The sequence below is a fragment of the Lampris incognitus genome, chromosome 2 (assembly GCF_029633865.1).
Source record: "Lampris incognitus isolate fLamInc1 chromosome 2, fLamInc1.hap2, whole genome shotgun sequence".
In the NCBI taxonomy this organism is placed as follows: domain Eukaryota; kingdom Metazoa; phylum Chordata; class Actinopteri; order Lampriformes; family Lampridae; genus Lampris; species Lampris incognitus.
The window spans coordinates 142239295-142259230 of NC_079212.1; the positions used below are offsets into that span (position 1 = coordinate 142239295).

The 19936-nt window shown below is 45.1% G+C and overlaps 2 protein-coding genes across 2 annotated transcripts in view; both read right to left on the minus strand.

The window, feature by feature from the left end:
* The window catches only part of gls2b (glutaminase 2b (liver, mitochondrial)), a 37701-nt gene extending 34674 nt beyond the window's left edge, over positions 1–3027 (minus strand). Inside the window, exons 1-3 of the mRNA XM_056301831.1 lie at positions 2852–3027; positions 1488–1587; positions 1028–1149 (exon numbers count right to left, since the gene is read on the minus strand). Of these exons, the coding sequence (XP_056157806.1) occupies positions 1028–1149; positions 1488–1587; positions 2852–3027 (398 nt within the window). The remainder of the gene's footprint in view (positions 1–1027; positions 1150–1487; positions 1588–2851) is intronic.
* A 7735-nt stretch (positions 3028–10762) lies between these two features.
* rdh5 (retinol dehydrogenase 5 (11-cis/9-cis)) lies at positions 10763–16113 on the minus strand. Its single transcript, XM_056274561.1, has 4 exons — positions 15804–16113; positions 12842–13100; positions 12581–12744; positions 10763–10989 (listed from the first exon to the last, which is right to left on the minus strand). The coding sequence occupies exons 1-4, from the start codon at positions 16111–16113 to the stop codon at positions 10769–10771; spliced, it is 954 nt and encodes a 317-aa protein (XP_056130536.1). The 3' UTR covers positions 10763–10768.
* Between the last annotated feature and the right edge of the window lie 3823 nt (positions 16114–19936).

The window sequence follows — 19936 nt, forward strand, 5'->3', positions numbered from 1 at the left end:
TGCTCAGAATCATCTGAAATGCCGAGAAAAGTGGTCTTTAGCCATTTTTAGAAACATGCATATTTTGCATATTTATGCATAGTTAATTATGCATAATTTTAATTTTCTGCTATTTTTTATAGGTGCCCCCAATAACCTCCAGAAAGAATCAAGGCCCCAAGTGCTTTAGTTTGGCCGTTTATAGACTCTCACACAGACACACACCACACACCACACACACATTGGGAAAATACAGGAGTAGATCAGCACAGTCTCTTTCCTTCTGGATCATACTTCTAGCTTTCGCTTCCTTCCCTGAGCCCCACCTCTCCTTTATTGTCACTGGTTGGTGAAACTAGAAGTGACACTGATGAGCTGTGTGCGCCAGAGAAAGGTTGGCATCGTTTCAGCTTTGGAGAGAGGAGCTCTCTGTGGTCTCTCAACACAGATCAGCTTCTTGTATTCGGGCAAGATTGCTCAAATAATGTGACGTCTCCATTAAAACAATACAAAACTACTGGTGGGCTAGTGCTGTTTTACACGACTGGCGGACACACACACAAACTTGATTCTGTTAGACCGGGTTAGATTTCTGCAAAGACATACCCCACTTGGCCAGTAAAACTGATTCTGATCCCCTCCCCCCCTTTTTCTGCCCAACTGTACTTCGCTGCTCCGCCCCCCTCTGCCGACCCGGGGAGGGCTGCAGACTACCACATGACTCCTCCCATACATGTGGAGTCGCCAGCCGCTTCTTTTCACCTGACCGTGAGGAGTTTCACCAGGGGGACGTAGCGCGTGGGAGGATCACGCTATTCCTCCCACTTCTCCCCTCCCCCCTGAACGGGTGCTCCGACCGAGCAGGGGAGGCGCCAGTGCAGCGAGCAGGACACCCCCATCCGGCCTCTGATTCTGACATGCTGTATTCCCATCCAAGCAAAGGAAACCTCGTTGATGAAGCGTTAAATTCATCAGTTTGGATTGAATTGGTCAGACATCACTTAAAAGAACTTGTCCCCCCTCCCCCCCCCCCCCATCACCGACCCACCTGTTGAAGAGGTCCCTGTTCATCACCACCTCGCCGACGGAGCACTTCACAGCCTGCCGGAGTTTCTCCATGCAGTCCTTGAGGCGGGGGTCAGAGGGCTGAAGACCGGATTTCCTCAGGGCCTACATTGAGCATTGGGTCAAAAACAGTACTGCAAACTATAACGTGTGGCGTTGCGAAACGCTCCCGTCAACCAAAACCACCGACATAACGGACCACAGATGGGTCGAATTTTACGGAGCAGAACTCCATATATATATAATTGTGCCACGCTGTACTTCTTCTAAACTGCAATTTCATTTTACTGATAACAGAAATCAGTCCTTGCAGCAATTTGCAGTTTCCACCTCTGATAATAATGAAACTACATGTCTGGGAAACAAAAGAGAGAAGAGAGATAAAGAGACCGAGGAAGTCATCCTCTGTTCAGAAGACTTGGGTTGTTGAAGCAGCGACTCACAGACATGAAGTGAGAGATGGGGACCTGGTCTCGCCCCTCTGTGATGGTGTAGAAAAGCATATCCTCCACCCCAGTACGCAGAGACTTCGCTCGCACGCTCCTGTCAATGTGAAGAGTTAACCGTGGTGAAACGATAACCGGCGTTAAAATATGAATGGTATCAGTCCTGTGAGCTTACCCAGATAGCAAAAAAATCTGTGGCCCAAATATGACCCACATCTGCAGTTATCTTACGGCCCGCATTTGGTGTTGACCCGGGGTGAGTGTGGCTGCCTCAACTCAGCCACAGGTCCACCTTTTGGGCCTCTTCTGGCTCACACAGCATGTGCCTTAAACTAAAGTGAAGCCTGGCTCATTAAATTTGGGCCACATCATGGCCCACGTAGTATGTGCTGTAACCCAAGTCAAGCCCGGTTCACTACATTTGGGCCATGTCTGGCCCATGCAACAGTTGCCAGTGCCGCGACTGAGCCGCGAGTACCAAAAGTGCCCCAGATTAGGCCCGAATGTGTCTGCTATCTGGGTATCCTCTTGGAGGAGAAAGAGTCACACAGCATAATGAACTTCTAAAAGTGATTTAAGTGAACCCTAATTCTGCTTATTCACTACACTGGAAGCAACTGGCGTACATTTCAATCTGAATATTGCATTGCAGTAGTAGGCTATATAAGTATCTATATTATATATATATATAGCATATATAAGTAGTAGGCTATATAAGTATCTATATTATATATAAGTAGTAGACTATACAGGTATCTATATTATATATAGCATATATAAGTAGTAGGCTATATAAGTATCTATATTATATATAGCATATATATAGCATATATAAGTAGTAGCTATATAAGTGTCTATATTATATATAAGTAATAGGCTATACAAGTATCTATATTATATACAGCATATATAGCATATATAAGTAGTAGGCTATATAAGTATCTATATTATATATAGCATATATAAGTAGTAGGTTATATAAGTATCTATATTATATACAGCATACATATAGCATATATGAGTAGTAGGCTATATAAGTATCTATATTATATATAACATATATATAGCATATATAAGTAGTAGGCTATATAAGTATCTATATTATATATAGCATATATAAGTAGTAGGCTATATAAGTATCTATATTATATGTAGCATATATATAGCATATATAAGTAGGCTATATAAGTAGTAGGCTATATAAGTATCTATATTATATACAGCATATATATAGCATATATAAGTAGTAGGCTATATAAGTATCTATACTACGTTGTGTGAAGAATCATTACAGTGACCATATAGTGTGTGTGTGTGTGTGTGTGCGCGCGCGCGCGCGCGCGTGTGTGGAAAAAGTTTACATTTTCAGATGCGCGTGGTCCATATCAGCGGTGAGCGGGCGGCGGCGCGTGGAGGATTTCGCGCGCGGCCCCTGCGCGCTGTGGTAGGAGACTCTCTGAAAACACGTCGCCGCATCTTTGACGAGCAGGTCCGCCAACAGCGAGTTCGTCCAACGCAGTAGTTTCGCGCCGTGCATGGTTATAAAGTGCTCGACGGCTCAGGCGGGACAAGTAAAAAAAAAAAAAAACAACAACGACAAAAAAGTTGGTTGACGCGTCTGTTACAGCCCTCTAAGCTAACTCGACTTCTTAATTAACGGTCGCCGTGTAGCTTGTGCGGTGAAGTGCCCCCGTATAACCTCTCGTTGTTATCTTTACGGCAGAGCGGGCCGCCGTGTCCGTTGATTGACAGTTACAGTAACCAATCAGGATCTCCGACAAGGCGTGCAGGGCGTGTCGCTTAAGCTGGGCACCGTAACCGGCGGACTGGAACGTGGTGCGAACTCGGTGACTGGTAAGTATATTACGCTTATTTTGTTACATTTCTACGGCAACTTTCATAAACACAGATTTACAAAGTTTACCCCCCCCCCAATTTTACTGGTTTCTCACGCGAATTTCAAAGGACATATTAAAACTCTTGACCTGCCGTGACACAAGAAAGAAAAGAAAGTAACGACACAATTAAGCTGTACAAGGACGTTTTCAAAGAGGAGTGACGTCACTTGTTTCTTTTGTTTGTTTTCTTTCTCTCCACGTGTTTGTTTGCCTGGGTTGTTTTCTCATTTTCATAACCCCTACTAGATTTGCTACTCAGGGTCCTTTCTTGCTGTGCCATTTTGGGGAGCGCATGTCTTGCTGTATTTGTACACGTCAATATTGTGCAGTTAAGTTTATTAAAAAGTAAAAAAAAATGTATGCTTATTAATCTTCAGTAAAAATTCGCGGTAACACTTTAGTATGGGGAACGTAGTCACCATTAATTAGGTGCTTATTAGCATGCAAATTAGCAACATATTGGCTCTTAATTGGTCATTATTACGTACTCATTAATGCCTTATTCTGCATGGCCTTATTATACAACCAGTAAGCCATTAACTATGAGTTTTCCCTCTATAACCTCAGAAGTATTGCTTATTAGTAGTACCATCTCAATATGCTTTGCTTAGTATGGCCTTTATAAGGTGGTAGTACCACAAGAAGAGTTATTCTCCCTTACTAACACTTAATGAATATGCTCTGTTCTTACATAACAAAACACAAAACTGCAAGTGTTCATAGTGTTAAATTACTCTAAATTAAGGTTTTGTTACTTAGAATATGTTCCCCATACTAAAGTGACATCTTGATCATTACTAATTCACTAGTAATTAAGTTTTTTTATGTTCCCCATACTGAAGTGTTACCCAATTCGCCTTTGCGCTATTGCGCAATAACGCGCTCGGCGTGTTATTAACACCTTAAACCGCGCGCGAAATTACAAAAGGGAATATATGGAAAATGCCAGGAGTGTCTTTGATTTTTGAATACATGTGCTGCGGTTGCAAAGCAAACGCAAATTCATTTCTCCGTCATTTTTTTTTTGTTACACAGCACCACAACAGTGGCGGCTGGTGCTAAAAAAAATTGGGGGGGGTCGCAGTTGACCTTGGCGCAGCACACCTGACAGCTGCTTTAATGTCCACACAGTCACAGAGTTATTAAGAAGGACAATGTAGCCGATACATTTTATCAGGGTTCGTGGATGACGGCGGATGATTGACAGTCGAGACGAGGCGTCGTGGTGGGTGTGAACATGATCAAAACACATGACGTCACGAACTACAGATGGAGGGCAGGAAGTGATTTTCTACATCCGAAGCGCAATCACAAACTTTCGAAATGCCTATGTTTAACGTCATTAACTGAGAAACGACAAGGAGTTTTTATTGAGTACCGAAAGTTGTTGTTCATGGGGGGAGAAATTGACCGAAAACGCCGGAAACGCGGTTGGGAGGAGCGGAGTCGGGTAACGCGCGTGTGTGCAGTGACCACCTCGTCAAAAAAAATCACTCCCCATAACATAAGGATCATGTCCAACATGTCTTACTTCCTGTTTACACCTTTCTCTCATAATATCGTCTAAACTGGCACAGTTCGGGCTAAACTAGCTCCATCTCGTCCATCCTGCTTTTCACTTCCTGCCCTCCATCTGAATCTCGCGCGTCATCAGGATCACGTGACTGCAAACAAGCCATTCGCTGCCAATGAAAGTGGGCGTGTCTGGGGCAGCACAGAAGTGCGCCCCCTGGAAAATCTGAAGAAACCAATCAGACAGCAGCCTCGGGTCACCTGCTCGCCACAAGTTTGAGGGTTTACATAAGGTATCGTCTGGCCGGCGCCCCTCACCCAGGAAGTATATGTATTCAGACAGGAAGTATATGTATTCAGACAGGAAGTATATGTATTCAGACAGAAACCAACCAAATACCATTTGAACCAATATTTACTGCTGCTGTCAGGCGCTCACAGACTGAAAACACTTTTATTTCATCATTATTTTCATCATACAACTAAATTATATTTCGTATGTTTAAGTAGATTTCATGTTTTGATGTTTGAAAGGGGCGGCGCACCAGCGCCCTCTACTGGCCAGCCGCCACTGCAGTACAAACAGCTGGGACTTCTGCACGTCATTGACATACCATGCAGCTCACTCTCAGGAAATTCTGCACATTTCAGAACGCCTAAACAGTAATAGCAAAAATATAAAATTGATATTTTTATATAAATTAGATTAAACAAAAACAAGCAGGGTGATGTATATTAAAAAGGCATTTCTTCAAGTCAGATATTTCTCAGCCTTCCAAGTGTCAGCTCGCAGCAGCTTCTTTATAAACATAACATTTGTGTGACGTTTTGGTAAAAAGAATGAAAGAAGATACGGAGCAGTAATAAAATCCATAGATTAACCCGGATGAACGAGGAACAAACACGCTTCTCTTGTCGATGATGATTTTCCAGGTTTCTCTCTACAGTTGGGTGAATTTCTAGCGCCACCTTGTGTCATTTAACCTACACTGACTGTAGCCTCGACTCTTTTTTTTTCTTTTCTTGTGAAGCCACAAGTGCTTCATAAATATTAGATTTAAACTTGCATGTACTTAGACAGCCCCTGCTCATTTTGCCACTTGAAAAAAGTCTACAAGTCCTCCAACCCATACGACCACATAGGTCGTATACCCTCTATTACGACCCCCAGGAGCGCCCCCGACCAACTTCAAAAACCTATGAATCCACTGCAGGACCTCCATTTTTTTCCAGACTGTCCTACAGTGGTCCTACAGTGGTCCTACAGTGGTCCTACAGTGGTCCTATAGCGGTCCTACAGTGGTCCTACAGCGGTCCTACAGTGGATTAATGGGGTTTTGAAGCTGGCCAGGGGTACGAGTGGCTCCTTAGACGCCATGTGGTTCAAACGATCGAGTTCGAGGGTTCAAAGGTGGACACATTCCCAGTCTCCTCTGGGTAAATTGATTTGAAAAGTCAATTTATGCGTGCATACACACAACACACACACACACACACACACACACACACACACACACACACACACACACACACACACACACACACACACACACACAAACAGAAACGTGCACGCCTCCTCCTCTTCTCGGCGCTACAATAAAAGCTGTCCTGCCGGAGTTAAGAAGTTGATTACCTTTTCAATCAGTTGTATCAATGACACTTTTCTAACAGCTGCCAACATTTGGTGCTAAACTTACGCAAACTTGTCAAATCTTGGAATCACTCTTATTGATGAAACTCAATCAATCAATCGATCAATCTGTCTATCTATCTATCTATCTATCTATCTATCTATCTATCTATCTATCTATCTATCTATCTATCTATCTATCTATCTATCTATCTATCTATCTATCTATCTATCTATCTGTGTGTTCACCATCTCTCTCTCTCTCTCTCTCTCTCTCTCTCTCTCTCTCTCTCTCTCTCTCTCTCTCTCTCTCTCTCTCTCTCTCTCTCTCTCTCTCTCTCTCTCTCTCTCTCTCTCTCTATCTATCTATCTATCTATCTATCTATCTATCTATCTATCTATCTATCTATCTATCTATCTATCTATCTATCTATCTATCTATCTATCTATCTATCTATCTATCTATCTATCTATCTATCTGTCTGTCTGTCTATCTGTCTGTCTGTCTGTCTGTCTGTCTATCTGTGTGTCTGTCCATTAATCTATTCCAGTCAGTCTGTCAGTCAGTCCATTTGGCCAAAATAATAATTTCAGAATACTCTCTCCCCCGTGAAAGCAAAACTGTATGTAAAGCTATTACATTAGCCACTCCTCGTCGCTTCTGCCTTCTCTGCCCAACACTTGGTCAGTCAGCCGGGGTCATTCTGATGTCAGGGGCAGACTTGGTGGAATCCGTTTCAGTGCACTAGTTGATGCAGCATCACCTTTCAGTTGCTTCTTTAGCTGTTTCGCTCATCTGAAGTCGTAAGCTAAACTTAAATTATAGGGCCAAATGTGTACAACCCATCTAATGAGGGATCTGGGCTATTTCATCCACATCTGTTGCTGGAGATCAAACATACTGCTATGAGGACTCCAGAGATAGACATTGGCAGTAGAATGGGTCATAACAGGTCACCCAAAGTACCCGGAACATTTAGTCCCAAGAACTACTTTTCACGGAACGAAAAGGTTACTTCGGCCCAGTGTTGCCTGCGTTTCCGCCGCCGTCCGAAGACCCCCGAACATCAGACAAATCAGTCCGCTGACCGGTGAAAAGGCAACGGCTGTTTTACGGCAGCACGTCTCAGTTTTCTCTGCCTCCTAATTCTGTTTCTTCTCCTTAATCAAAAATAACTGAATGACCGTGAGAACAACGAAAGACTGAGGTTGGGTGGCATTGCCACAGAGCTCCAAAGGCCGTTTTTATCAAGAGTATTATTGAGAAATATTTGTGAACCCAGAACCTTCTTGCTGTGAGGCGACCATGCTAACCGCTGCGCCACCGTGCCGCCCAAATCAAGTATGCGGATCATAAATAAGATTTACATACCGGATCGGTCGAGGCCCGGGTTAGCAATGACTGCCACTGGTACTGTTGGCGGTGGGAACTATGCTACCGTTGGGCGAAGGAGAGGGAGAGGGGGAAGGCATGTCCAGGGGCAGTGGGAGAGAAGGAAGGGTAAGGGTGTGGAGGTGAGAGCTGGAACTTTGACTGTTGGCACTATGACTGGTAAAGGGAGAGAGCTGGCTGACATGATGGAGAGAAGGAAGGTAGGTATACTGTGTGTTCAAGAGACCAGGTGGAAGGGGAGTTAGGCCAGGAGCAGAGTGGGTCAATAGTGTGCTGGAGGTGAAGAGAGTGTCGGACAGAATGATGAGTATGAAGCTGGAAATCGATGGTGTACTGCTGAATGTTATCAGCACATGTGACCCGCAAGTTGGGTGTGAGATGGAAGAGGAAGAAGAATTCTGGAGTGAGTTGGATGACGTGGTGGAGAGGGTACCCAAGGAGGAGAGAGTGGTGATTGGAGCGGACTTCAGTGGGCGTGCTGATGAATGGAACAGAGGTGATGAGGAGGTGATGGGTAGGTATGGTGTCAAGGAGAGAAATGTGGAAGGACAGATGGTGGTGGATTTTGCGAGAAGGATGGAAAGGGCTGTGCTGAATGTGTATTTCAAGAAAAGGGAGGAACACAGGGTGACGTATAAGTGTGGAGGAAAGTGGAAGGGGAGGTAAGACAAGGACACCTGGTGGTGGAATGAGGAAGTACAGGAAAGTATACAGAGGAAGAGGTTGGCAAAGAGGAAGTGGAATAGTCAGAGAGATGAAGGAAGTAGACAGGAGTACAAGGAGATGTGGCGTAAAGCGAAGAGAGAGGTGGTGAAGGCAAAGGAAAAGGCGTATGGTGAGTTGTATGACAGGTTGGACACTAAGGAAGGAGAAAGGGACTTGTACCGATTGGCTAGACAGAAGGACCGAGCTGGGAAGGATGTACAGCAGGTTAGGGTTATGAAGGATAGAGATGGAAATGTGCTGACGAGCGAGGAGAGTGTATTGAGAAGGTGGCTGGAATACTTTGAGGGGCTGATGAATGGAGAAAACGAGAGAGAGAGAAGGTTGGATGATGTGGGGACAGTGAATCAGGAAGTGCGGTGATTAGCAAGGAGGAAGTGAGGGCAGCTATGAAGAGGATGAAGAGTGGAAAGGCGGTTGGTCCAGATGACGTACCTGTGGAGGCATGGAGGTGTTCAGGAGAGATGGCAGTGGGGATTTTAAACCAGATTGTTTAACACAATCTTGGAAAGAGAGAAGACGCCTGAGAAATGGAGAAGCATGCTGGTACCAAGTTTCAAGAATAGAATCCCCCGAGCAGGGACTGTGTAAAATAATGTCCCGGGAACTTCATTTAGACCCTGGTCCCTTCAGTGGAAACACTGAGTTCCACAAAAGGTTCCCCAGTTCCGGGGGAAAGTTCCTGCGGTGGAAATGCCGCTATTCTGAAGAGCTCGGTGACTTTCGACATGTCTGTCATAGGATGCCACCTTTCCAACGGGTCAGTTGGTCAAATTTCTGCCCTGCTAGATCTGCACCGGTCAACTGTTAGTCTGTTATTTTGAAGCGGAAATGTCTCGGAGCAACAACAACACACAACGGTTCAGCTGTGAAGTGGTAGGCCACACAAGACCACAGCAGGAGACTGCCGAGTGATGAAGCACAGCGAGAAAAAATTGCTCTTCCAATACCATCCATCCATCCATCCATCCATCCATCCATCCATCCATCCGTTATCTGGACCGCTTATCCTGCTCTCAGGGTCGTGGGGATGCTGGAGCCTATCCCAGCAGTCATTGGGCGGCAGGCGGGGAGACACCCTGGACAGGCCACCAGGCCATCACACACACACACACACATTCACACCTAGGGGCAACTTAGTATGACTGATTCACCTGACCTACATGTCTTCGGACCGTGGTAGGAAACCGGAGCACCCGGAGGAAACCCCACGCAGACACGGGGAGAACATGCAAACTCCACACAGAGGACGACCCGGGATGACCCCCAAGGTTGGACTTGGAGCCCCAGGGCTCGAACCCAGAACCTTCTTCCTTTGAGGCGACCGCACTAACCACTGCACCGCTGTGCCGCCTCATCCAATACCATTGGATCAATTGGAAGGCCGACTATGGGCCAGGCCTCCACCCTAACACCAGTGCCCGACCTCACTAATGCTCTTGTGGCTGAATGGGGGACTCCATATTAACGCCCATGACTGCAGAATGAGATGTTCAACAAGCACATATGGGTGTGATGTTCGGGTGTCCATGTAGTGTATCTGAGCTGCAGACGTTCTGTACTGTGTCTTTACTGTTCGCTCAAGGTAGACCATTAAAATAGCAGTGCGCCGGAGAGACACGTTACATAGAGACAAGCCTTTTTCTTCTCCATATTTATTCTTAAAGGCACATTTCCTGAAGGTGAAATCCAAAATCACATTTATTTTGCCTTCAATGGTTTGCCTATTGGGAAAAACTGCACCGCGTTATGGAAAATAAATATTCCCGCCAAGGGCACAACATTGCAGAGTCAACAAACAGACGTTTAAATATACAAGATTCCACCTTTTCTTCATATGGTCCACACACACACACACACAATTTACTTTTACAGATCAGTTTTCATGCATCTGGAACAACAACCGTTGAGTTGGATCATTCCTTGGTGAATATGGACGAGTAGCAGACAGTATTTATAGGCATAGGGTCCTTTAAAAAAAATGGCATCAACCCACAATAACAGAAAACAGACCTTTATGTGTTTGTTCCAACTCATAATCACTGTGTGTGTGTGTGTGTGTGTGTGTATATGTGTGTGTCTCCCCGCCCCCCCCCCACCCCCCCAACTCCCTTTCCTCACATCACACACTCTTCGAAGGACGTGGCAGCACCAACTTCAGCCCGATATCGACCACAAAGGACGGCATGTAGGACAGGGGGATCCAGAGGAGCTTGGCGTCCCAGCCGGCGCTGTAGCGGGTGCGCGGGTGGGCGGCGGTCAGAGCATGCTCCATGCAGCTGGTCACCTTGGTCAGGTCCGAGTCACAGACGGCGTTCATGATCAAACGCTGGACCTTGATGTCTGCCGATGAAAGCCAGTAAGCAGGTTTGTTTTCAGTATTCAAAACGCCACATTTCATTTTCCACTGCCTTTATTGGTGCCCGCACCGCCTCATTCTCTTTTAAACTCTCGAGCTTTGCAGGGGCGTGTCCAGACCCCTTTTTTGAGTGGGGTGGCCCAAGTGGGGCACCGGCTTACGCAGGGGTGGCCTGAAGCGGGGGATCTGGGGCGGGGGATCTGGGGCCAAACACTTAATTTCCTGCGTTCTGGTGAATATTTGCGCACCCATTTGGGCTTTTTCTGCATCAGTCAGCGACAAGACCAGCGAACACGTGTCGCCTCTGCAGACTTCCTGACGTGTGGTTGACGGAGGTTTTCAACTTCTCCAAGGAGCCGTGCGCCGGCGGCTTGACCCCTTCCTCACCCTTCGAGGATGTTGTAGAGAGCAACTATATCTCTCGGCAGCAAGGAAGCAAATATTTACTGACCGCTCCACATCTCTGGGGTTTTTGGCAGCCTAGACACTACTCTGGCGCATTACAGTCTCTCAGGTTTAAGACTGAATTGCGCCTATAGAGAAGGTTCGGTTGACTCCTCAAAGAGTTCAAAGTGGGACCCACCTCTGACTGGGCAGATAGCCAATCATAGGGGTGGCACCTGGAGTGACCAATCAGATTCTAGGGGTGGCACATACCACCCCGGGCCGCTCCCTGGACACGCCGCTGGAGCTTTGTAGAGAACTTTGGTGCAAACTAGCTTTGCATCTTCTCGCCGCTGTTTTGGAATCTAAGTTGACTTGATAGTAGCGCGGAAATGATTAGTCAATTAATTGATTAGCCGTTCAACAGAACAATCATATCAATGATAAGTTTGGTAATCGATTAAGTGATTGAGACACTTATCAAGTAAAAATCTCAAACATTTGCGTAACATTTGCTATGTAGCTAATAATGGGGTCTGTAATTTTTTTTCCACCTTTTTCTCCCCAACTGAATTTGGCCAATGATCCCAGTCTTCCGAGCCATCCCGGTCGCTGCTCCACCCCCTCTGCTGATCCGGGGAGGGCTGCAGACTACCACATGCCTCCTCCCATACATGTGGAGTCGCCAGCCACTTCTTTTCACCTGACAGTGAGGAGTTTCACCGGGGGGATGTAGCGCGTGGGAGGATCACGCTATTCCCCCCAGTTCCCCCTCCCCCCTGAACGGGCGTCCCGACCGACCAGAGGAGGCGCTAGTACAGCAACCAGGACACATACCCACATCCGGCTTCCCACCCACAGACATGGCCGATTGTGTCTGTAGGGACGCCCGACCAAGCCGGGGGTAGCACGGGGATTTGAACCAGCGATCCCTGTGCTGGTAGGCAACAGACTAGACCGCCATGTCACCCGGACGCCCACGGGGTCGGTCAATAATCTGTTAATAAAGGCCCAACAATAATGTTATTAGCTGCAGCTGTGCTTACCCCGCTATGCTAACAATGCAGAGTACAAAGACCAGCCTGCCATGTTTCTAACCTTTAGATGGCGTTTGACCTGTAGATGTCAGCAAACTCACTAAAATGGTTTCGGGTTTGGTTACTCTTTCACAGTGTGATGTTTTCCACTTACAATTGTCAAGGTACTTGTCCCCATAGCTAGCTTGTACTTCAGGGGTCAGCTGGTTCCACAAGCGACGCAGCTCTCTCTCCAGGGGTTCGAGGCTTGTCACTGCAGTCTTAAAGAACCCCGGCTCGATGATGCACACCCTGACCCCAAAGTAGTTTATGTCCCTCCTACAGGGCAGAAAACACCAGAATTGCTTGTTAGGGTGACATTTCCATCTGCCCGCAGGCTTGCTACTGACATGTATGAGGAAAAGCGTAGGTGCACCTGAGGCAGTCGGAGAAAGACTCCACGGCGAACTTGGAGATGCAGTATCCACCGCCGTTTGCAGCCACTCTGCCCAGCACCGATGCCACGTTAACGATACGCCCGTGGGCCTGCTTGATGAGCGGCAGGAAGGTCATTGTCATGCTAATCACCCCGTTCATGTTCACTTGCAACGTGCTATGGAAGTCCTCGATCCTCATCCACTCTGACGGACCCATGGGCAGCGAGCGCCCGGCATTGTTGACGATACCCCACAGCCCTTCAAGACAAAGTGAAGAAGCGCACACGTGAGGGGCAGACTGTTAAGAAATTTGCAAAAGGGAGGCCTACATGGATTCATTTTGGTTACACACTTACTCCTCGTGGTTTATATGCTGAATGTGACCTGAGACCATTCCAACAAACAATTTGCAGGTCTATTTTATTGATTGTTACCACCGGATGTTTAACAGCTTAATTTCCTGTATGTTGTTTCTTGCATAGATATATGTAAGTGTAAATAACTATTTTCTAATTATGATATTGTGTCTATGGGGTATTACAAAACTTTCTTTGATAATTTAATTGGTGAGTGTGACCACAATTCAGAGGTGGCAGAGTTGAAAATGCTAAGCTTTTCATCGGGAGTGATGAAGAAGGACAGGATTAGGAACGAGTATATTAGAGGGACAGCTCAGGATGGACGGTTTGGAGACAAAGCAAGAGAGGCAAGATTGAGATGGTTTGGACATGTGTGGAGGAGAGATGCTGGGTATACTGGGAGAAGGATGCTGAATATGGAGCTGCCAGGGAAGAGGAAAAGAGGAAGGCCAAAGAGGAGGTTTATGGATGTGGTGAGGGAAAACATGTAGGTGGCTGGTGTGACAGAGGAAGATGCAGAGGACAGGAAGAAATGGAAACAGATGATCTGCTGTGGCGACCCCTAACGGGAGCAGCCAAAAATAGTAGTAGTAGTAGTAGTAGTAGTAGTAGTAGTAGAGTGTGACTACAATTCACATTATCAAGGGATTTAATCTGGTTTTAAGTCATCTATGCTTATTTCAAGAAATTGCTTATGACATTTTTTTTACCCCACTGGCAGATATTATTGCTTGTTTCCAGACGTGGAAAGTAATAAATTACAACTACTCATGTCACAGTACTTGAGTAAATTTTTCCCTTTAAGGGTACTTTTTTGAGTATAACAAAAATCATAGTACTTTTACTTCGAGTTGATTTATAACAAATTATCTTACTTTGCTATTTTTATATCAACAACTCTTGCAAAGTAAGAATATATGGCTAAAGGAAGAAATTGTTTGAATGTGTTAGTGATACTGTTTTTTTTGGGAGATTTACATTTCTAAAATAAATTTGGTTTGTTCATACAGTGTGTTTGTCCACGTTGTTTCCAGTGATATCGGCAATGTTTACTAAAGAATATTTCCATATTTTTACAGCTACAACTGTGTTTTTGTAGACAATAAAAGAGCAAAAGTAACTCACAAAGCAATTACTCAAGTAGTTTTGTCTTACTTGAGTAATTTTCTTTATCAATGCTTTTACTCATACTCAAGTAAATGACCAGTAAAGTAGGAAGTCTCCTCTCCTCTCCTCTCCTCTCCTCTCCTCTCCTCTCCTCTCCTCTCCTCTCCTCTCCTCTCCTCTCCTCTCCTCTCCTCTCCTCTCCTCTCATCTCATCTCAACTCATCTCAACTCATCTCATCTCATCTCATCATCAGCTGCTTCTCCGGGGTCGGGTCGCGGTGGCAGCAAGCTAAGTAGGGCACTCCAGACATCCCTCCCCCCAGCAACGCCCTCCAGCTCCTCTTGGGGGATCCCAAGGCGGTCCCAGGCCAGATTGGATATGTAGTCCCTCCAGCGAGTTCTGGGTCTACCCCGGGGTCACCTCCCAGTTGGATATGCCTGGAAAACATCCAAAGGAAGGCGCCTGGGAGGCATCCTAATCAGATGCCCGAACCAAACTGGCTCCTTTCGACGTGAAGGAGCAGAGGCTCTACTCTGAGCTCCCTCCGGATGTCCAAGCTCCTCACCCTATCGCTAAGGCTGAGCCCAGACGGAGGAAGCTAATTTCAGCCACTTGTATCCGCGATCTCACCCTTTCGGTCACTACCCAAAGCTCATGACCATAGGTGAGGGTTGGAATGAAGACTGACTGGTAAATTGAGAGCTTTGCCTTCCGGCTCAGCTCCCTCTTCACCACAACGGTCCAGTACAACGTCCGCATTACTGCTGATGCTGCTCCAACCCACCTGTCAATCTCTCACTCCATCCAACCCTCACTCATGAACAAGACCCCTAGAGACTTGAACTCCTTCACTTGAGGCAACAACTCATCCCCAACCCAGAGGGAAGAATCCACCATTTTCCGGTAGAGAACCATGGCCTCAGATTTGGAGGTGCCGACTCTCATCCCGGCCATTTCACACTCAGCTGCACACCACCCCAGTGCACGGTGGAGGTCATGTTCTGATGAAGCCAACAAAACTACATCATTTGCAAAGAGCAGAGATGCAAGTCTGAGGTTCCCAAAATGGACACACTCCTCACCTAGGCTGCGCCTTGAGATCCTGTCAATGAATATCACAAACAGAATCGGAGACAAGGGACAACCTTGGCGGAGTCCAACACCCACCGAAAACGTGTAAAAGTAACTTTAAAGTAGTTGGTTTCAGTACTTATTCCACCTCTACTTGTTGCAAGAAAGTGCACTTATTTCATGATAACAGAACTTGTTTCAAGACATTAACTGTAAAAAAGAAAGACTAAGATTTCTTTTCCTGTTCGGTGAAAATTCCTCATAAGTCTTGTAATCATGAGACAAGTACACTTCATTGAAATGAGCAATATTATCTGACAGCGGGGGTAAGAAAATTCCACCATCAGTATCTTGAAATGTGCATATGAGACTTAAAACAAGATAAAACACCTCCGCAAGTTTAGACGCCGCGTATTATCTCACCCTTGTCGCCGACCTCCTTCTTGGTCCACTCCATGGCTTTCTGGATGCTGTCCTGACTGGTCACGTCCAGCAGGGTGGTCTTCAAGTAGGGCCCGGCCACCCTCTTCAGGTCGTCCGCTCCCTTCTCTGTCAGACAGCCGGCCAGCACGCGGAAACCTTTACGGTCGAGCTTTCTGCACAGCAGGTTCCCGAAGCCGGAGTCACAGCCGGTCACGAAGACATACTTCTCAGTTATGTTCTCAATCTCCATGCTGTCCCGATACAGCCACACAAGTATCCCAAGCACCACGCAGCTCCCAGTGAGGTACATAACCGCATTCTCCCTGTTTCGGATGGAAAAACAACAATAGTTAAACTGGAAATGTGAGAGCTGATCTAGAATTCAGATGTTTTCATGTCTATTGTATTTATCAAGGATGTCCCCCCCCCTTTTTTTTCTCCCCATTTGCATTTGGCCAATTACCCCACTCTTCTGAGCCGTCCCGGTCAAATCAACGCAAGCTGGACCCTGAGGTGAAGACCCTTCACGTGCAGGCCAGCCAGTTTTCCAAGCAAACTGCTCAATGGATCCACATGGTTGAGGGCTTCAATCAGGCCCTAAAGGTAGCTAGTCTGGGCTCTTACATGTAGATCAATTCTGGAACAGAGTACCTTTTTTGTGGAGGGGGGGTCCCCCGTCCCCCAATTGTATTCAGCCAATTACTCTACTCTTCTGAGCTGTCCCAGTCACTGCCCCATCCCCTCTGCCGATCCGGGGGGGGGGGGGGGCTGCAGACTACCACGTGTCTCCTCCTCCGATACATGTGGAGTCGCCAGCTGCTTCTTTTCACCTGACAGTGAGTTTCGCCAGGGGGATGTAGCATGTGGGAGGATCATGCTTTCCCCCCCAGTTCCCCCTCCCCCACGAACAGGTGCCCCGACCGACCAGAGGAGGCGCTAGTGCAGCGACCAGGACACATACCTACATCCAGCTTCCCACCCACAGACACGGCCAGCCAATTGTATCTGTAGGGATTCAAACTGGCGATCCCCATGTTGGTAGGCAACGGAATAGACCGCTATGCTACATGTTCTGCTGCACTTGACAAGCTACCATTTTTATCCAAAGCTACGTCAATTAACACAAACAATACATTTAAAAGGCATTACATGACCAAAAATGTGGATTAGTTGATGAGGGTTCAAAGGTTAAACTTCTAAATTAAAGTGTATAATATAGTGAAACCATAGTCTTACCCTAAAAGGTCATAGAGAAACTGTGTATCCATGTCGTGTCCGGGGACGTGGGCCTTCAGTGACCTGCGGGAATTTGCTAACTGCTGAAAAAAAAACAACCAGGAAGCATTCGTGAAATATCATTAGGCCTGACACGACAACCTGGCAAAGCGGTTTTTCAGGTGTGCCCAACGGGTGGAGAAGCGGTCTCGATCCACCTGCGTCCCAATGCTGACGTTCGCGGTCCGAGTCCCAGTGTGGCCCTGGGCCCGGGCGGGCGCCACAGGGAACTGGCAAGTTGTTTTAGGGTGAAAGAGGATAAAAAGGATAATATCATCTGCTAACCCCGACTCTGCCTCATAACATACCAGCCAGCTCTGCGACTTCTGCAGACTAACTTGTACATTTGAAAGAGACTGTAGTTAGCTGCTGTCAGATCTATTCAAATGACAAAGGACCTTGCTTTGTGAGAGAAACCAGCTAGGCACCAGCCTGGCTCATTTTTAGACGTTATTTCAGTGTTTCATAACATTGTTTTCCAGTGGTTTTTGACCATGGAAAATGACTAATTAGATATCTATTAGGACTAACAAAGTTCCAGTGCTGCAGTGGAGGACTTGCCTTTAACACAGCAGGGTGACGGGCACATGAGAAATCTTTGCATAATGCTCTTAAGGAACAAAAGGAGCCATTGGCGAGAAAGCAGGAGTTGCAGGAGCGAGGGGGTGTATTCTTTTGTTGCTTAAGTTTAATTGCAATGCCAGAGCCTCTTATAGCTAAACCCTGTTATTTTTTTTTTTTCAGGCTTGGTAGCGTGAGAAGCCAGCTAAGATAACTTGATAGACAATGATAACCAATATACCGAAAGCACCAATGGACAGAATGTGCAGCTACAACAGTATTGTCAGATTTGTGTTACGGTCCCATCATTATTACAGCATACAAATGCTGTATATACAAAGCTTCATTCATGTTAAGAAAAATGAAAAAGAAATCGTTAAGTTATTATTATTGTTATTATTACTATAATATTATTGTTAGTGAAACTGTTAAATGTGTTAAGGTCCCATCATTATTACGGCATACAAATGTTGTATAAACAAAGCTCCATTCACATTAAGAAAAATGAAAAATAAAGAAATTGTTAACTTATTATTGTTATTATTGTTATTATTATTATATTATTATTGTTATGATCATTATTATTATTGTTATTATTATATTATTGTTAGTGAAATTGTTAAATATGTTAAGGTCTCATCATTATTACAGCATACAAATGCTGTATAAACAAAGCTCCACTCACATTAAGAAAAATTAAAAATAAGAAACTGTTGAGTTACTATTGTTTTATATATATATAAACATATATATATAATTATTATTATATCATTATTGTTATTATTATTATTATATTATTGTTAGTAAAATTGTTAGATGTGTTAAGGTCCCATCATTATTACAGCATACAAATGCTGTATAAACAAAGCTCCATTCAAATTAAGAAAAATTAAAAATAAGAAATTGTTAAGTTATTGTTATTATATATATTTTTATTATCATTATTGTTATCATTAATATTATTGTTATTGTTAAATATATTATTGTTATTATTATTAATATTATTGTTATTGATATTGTTATATATATATATTATTATTGTTGTTGTTATTATAATATTATTGTTAGTGAAATTGTTAAATGTGTTAAGGTCCCATCATTATTACAGCATACAAATGCTGTATAAACAAAGCTCCATTTACGTTAACAAAAATAAAAAATAAGAAACTGGATTCACAAAATTGTCGCCCCAGCGGTGGATGTGTGACAAGTGACAATATTACCGGGCCATATTGATCTTAAGAAAGCACATTAAATCTTACAGTCCATGTTTTGCATGAGGAGGTTCAATACATTAGTGTCAGTTGATTCGTTTTTGCTTTTGTTTTCTTTGCTAACGGTACTAGGTGAATCATTAAAACACTGTGACCATTTCCACTATACCAGGGAGGAAGCTGTGAACAAATTAGACTCAAGACTGTAAATTATGAGACCAGTTTCCTCTTGATTAAACTGAAATTAACATGACCAGTATTGAAAATGATCCATCAACGGTGCCGTCATCCAAACACCGACTGAAGGACGCGTTGGACAGTTTTTTCTTTTTTTAAGGCAAACTTTAAAGTCCTACCTTTTCCCCTTTTTGCAAAGTGATGGATGTCCACAAGTGCTCTCTCTCCTCTTCACTTTCTCTTATAAGAGGGCCTTGTGTTCCCCTTTTACCCCAGTAAAGAGACTGGTCAGGGACCGGCTTTATCCCCATACTTTATCCTTTAAGACAGTTCTGCAACTAGTAATCCCCAATCTGTAAGCATTGTGTGTGTATGTGTGTATGTGTGTGTGTGTGTGTGTGTGTGTGTGTTCAGGTAGGCTCCCTTGAGAAAAAAAGTGGCAGGAATGAGCTAGTCCACTGTATAGTATGCACACAGTAGTAAAATAAGTTATTCTGAAACGTCTGAAGGGCTCAAAACTTAGGAAATCTTTCAATCTAACCTGTGACGGTTCTGCTGTATACCCTGAATATTATTATTATTTTGATTTTGATATACTCTATTGATCCCCGTAGGGCAATTATGCTCTTCTTAACCCATCCTAGCTGTGTAGCTAGGAGCAGTGGGCAGCCGCCGTGCAGCACCCGGGGACCAACTCCAGTTCGTCTCGCCATGCCTTGCTCAGGGGCACAGACAGGAGTATTAACCCTAACGTGTGTCTTTCTGATGGTGGGGGAGACCGAAGCACCCGGAGGAAACCCACCGCAGACACGGGGGGAACATGCAAACTCCACACAAGAGGACGACCTGGGATGACCCCCAATGTCTGACAACCCACGGCGCTAACCACTGGGCCACCGTGCTGCC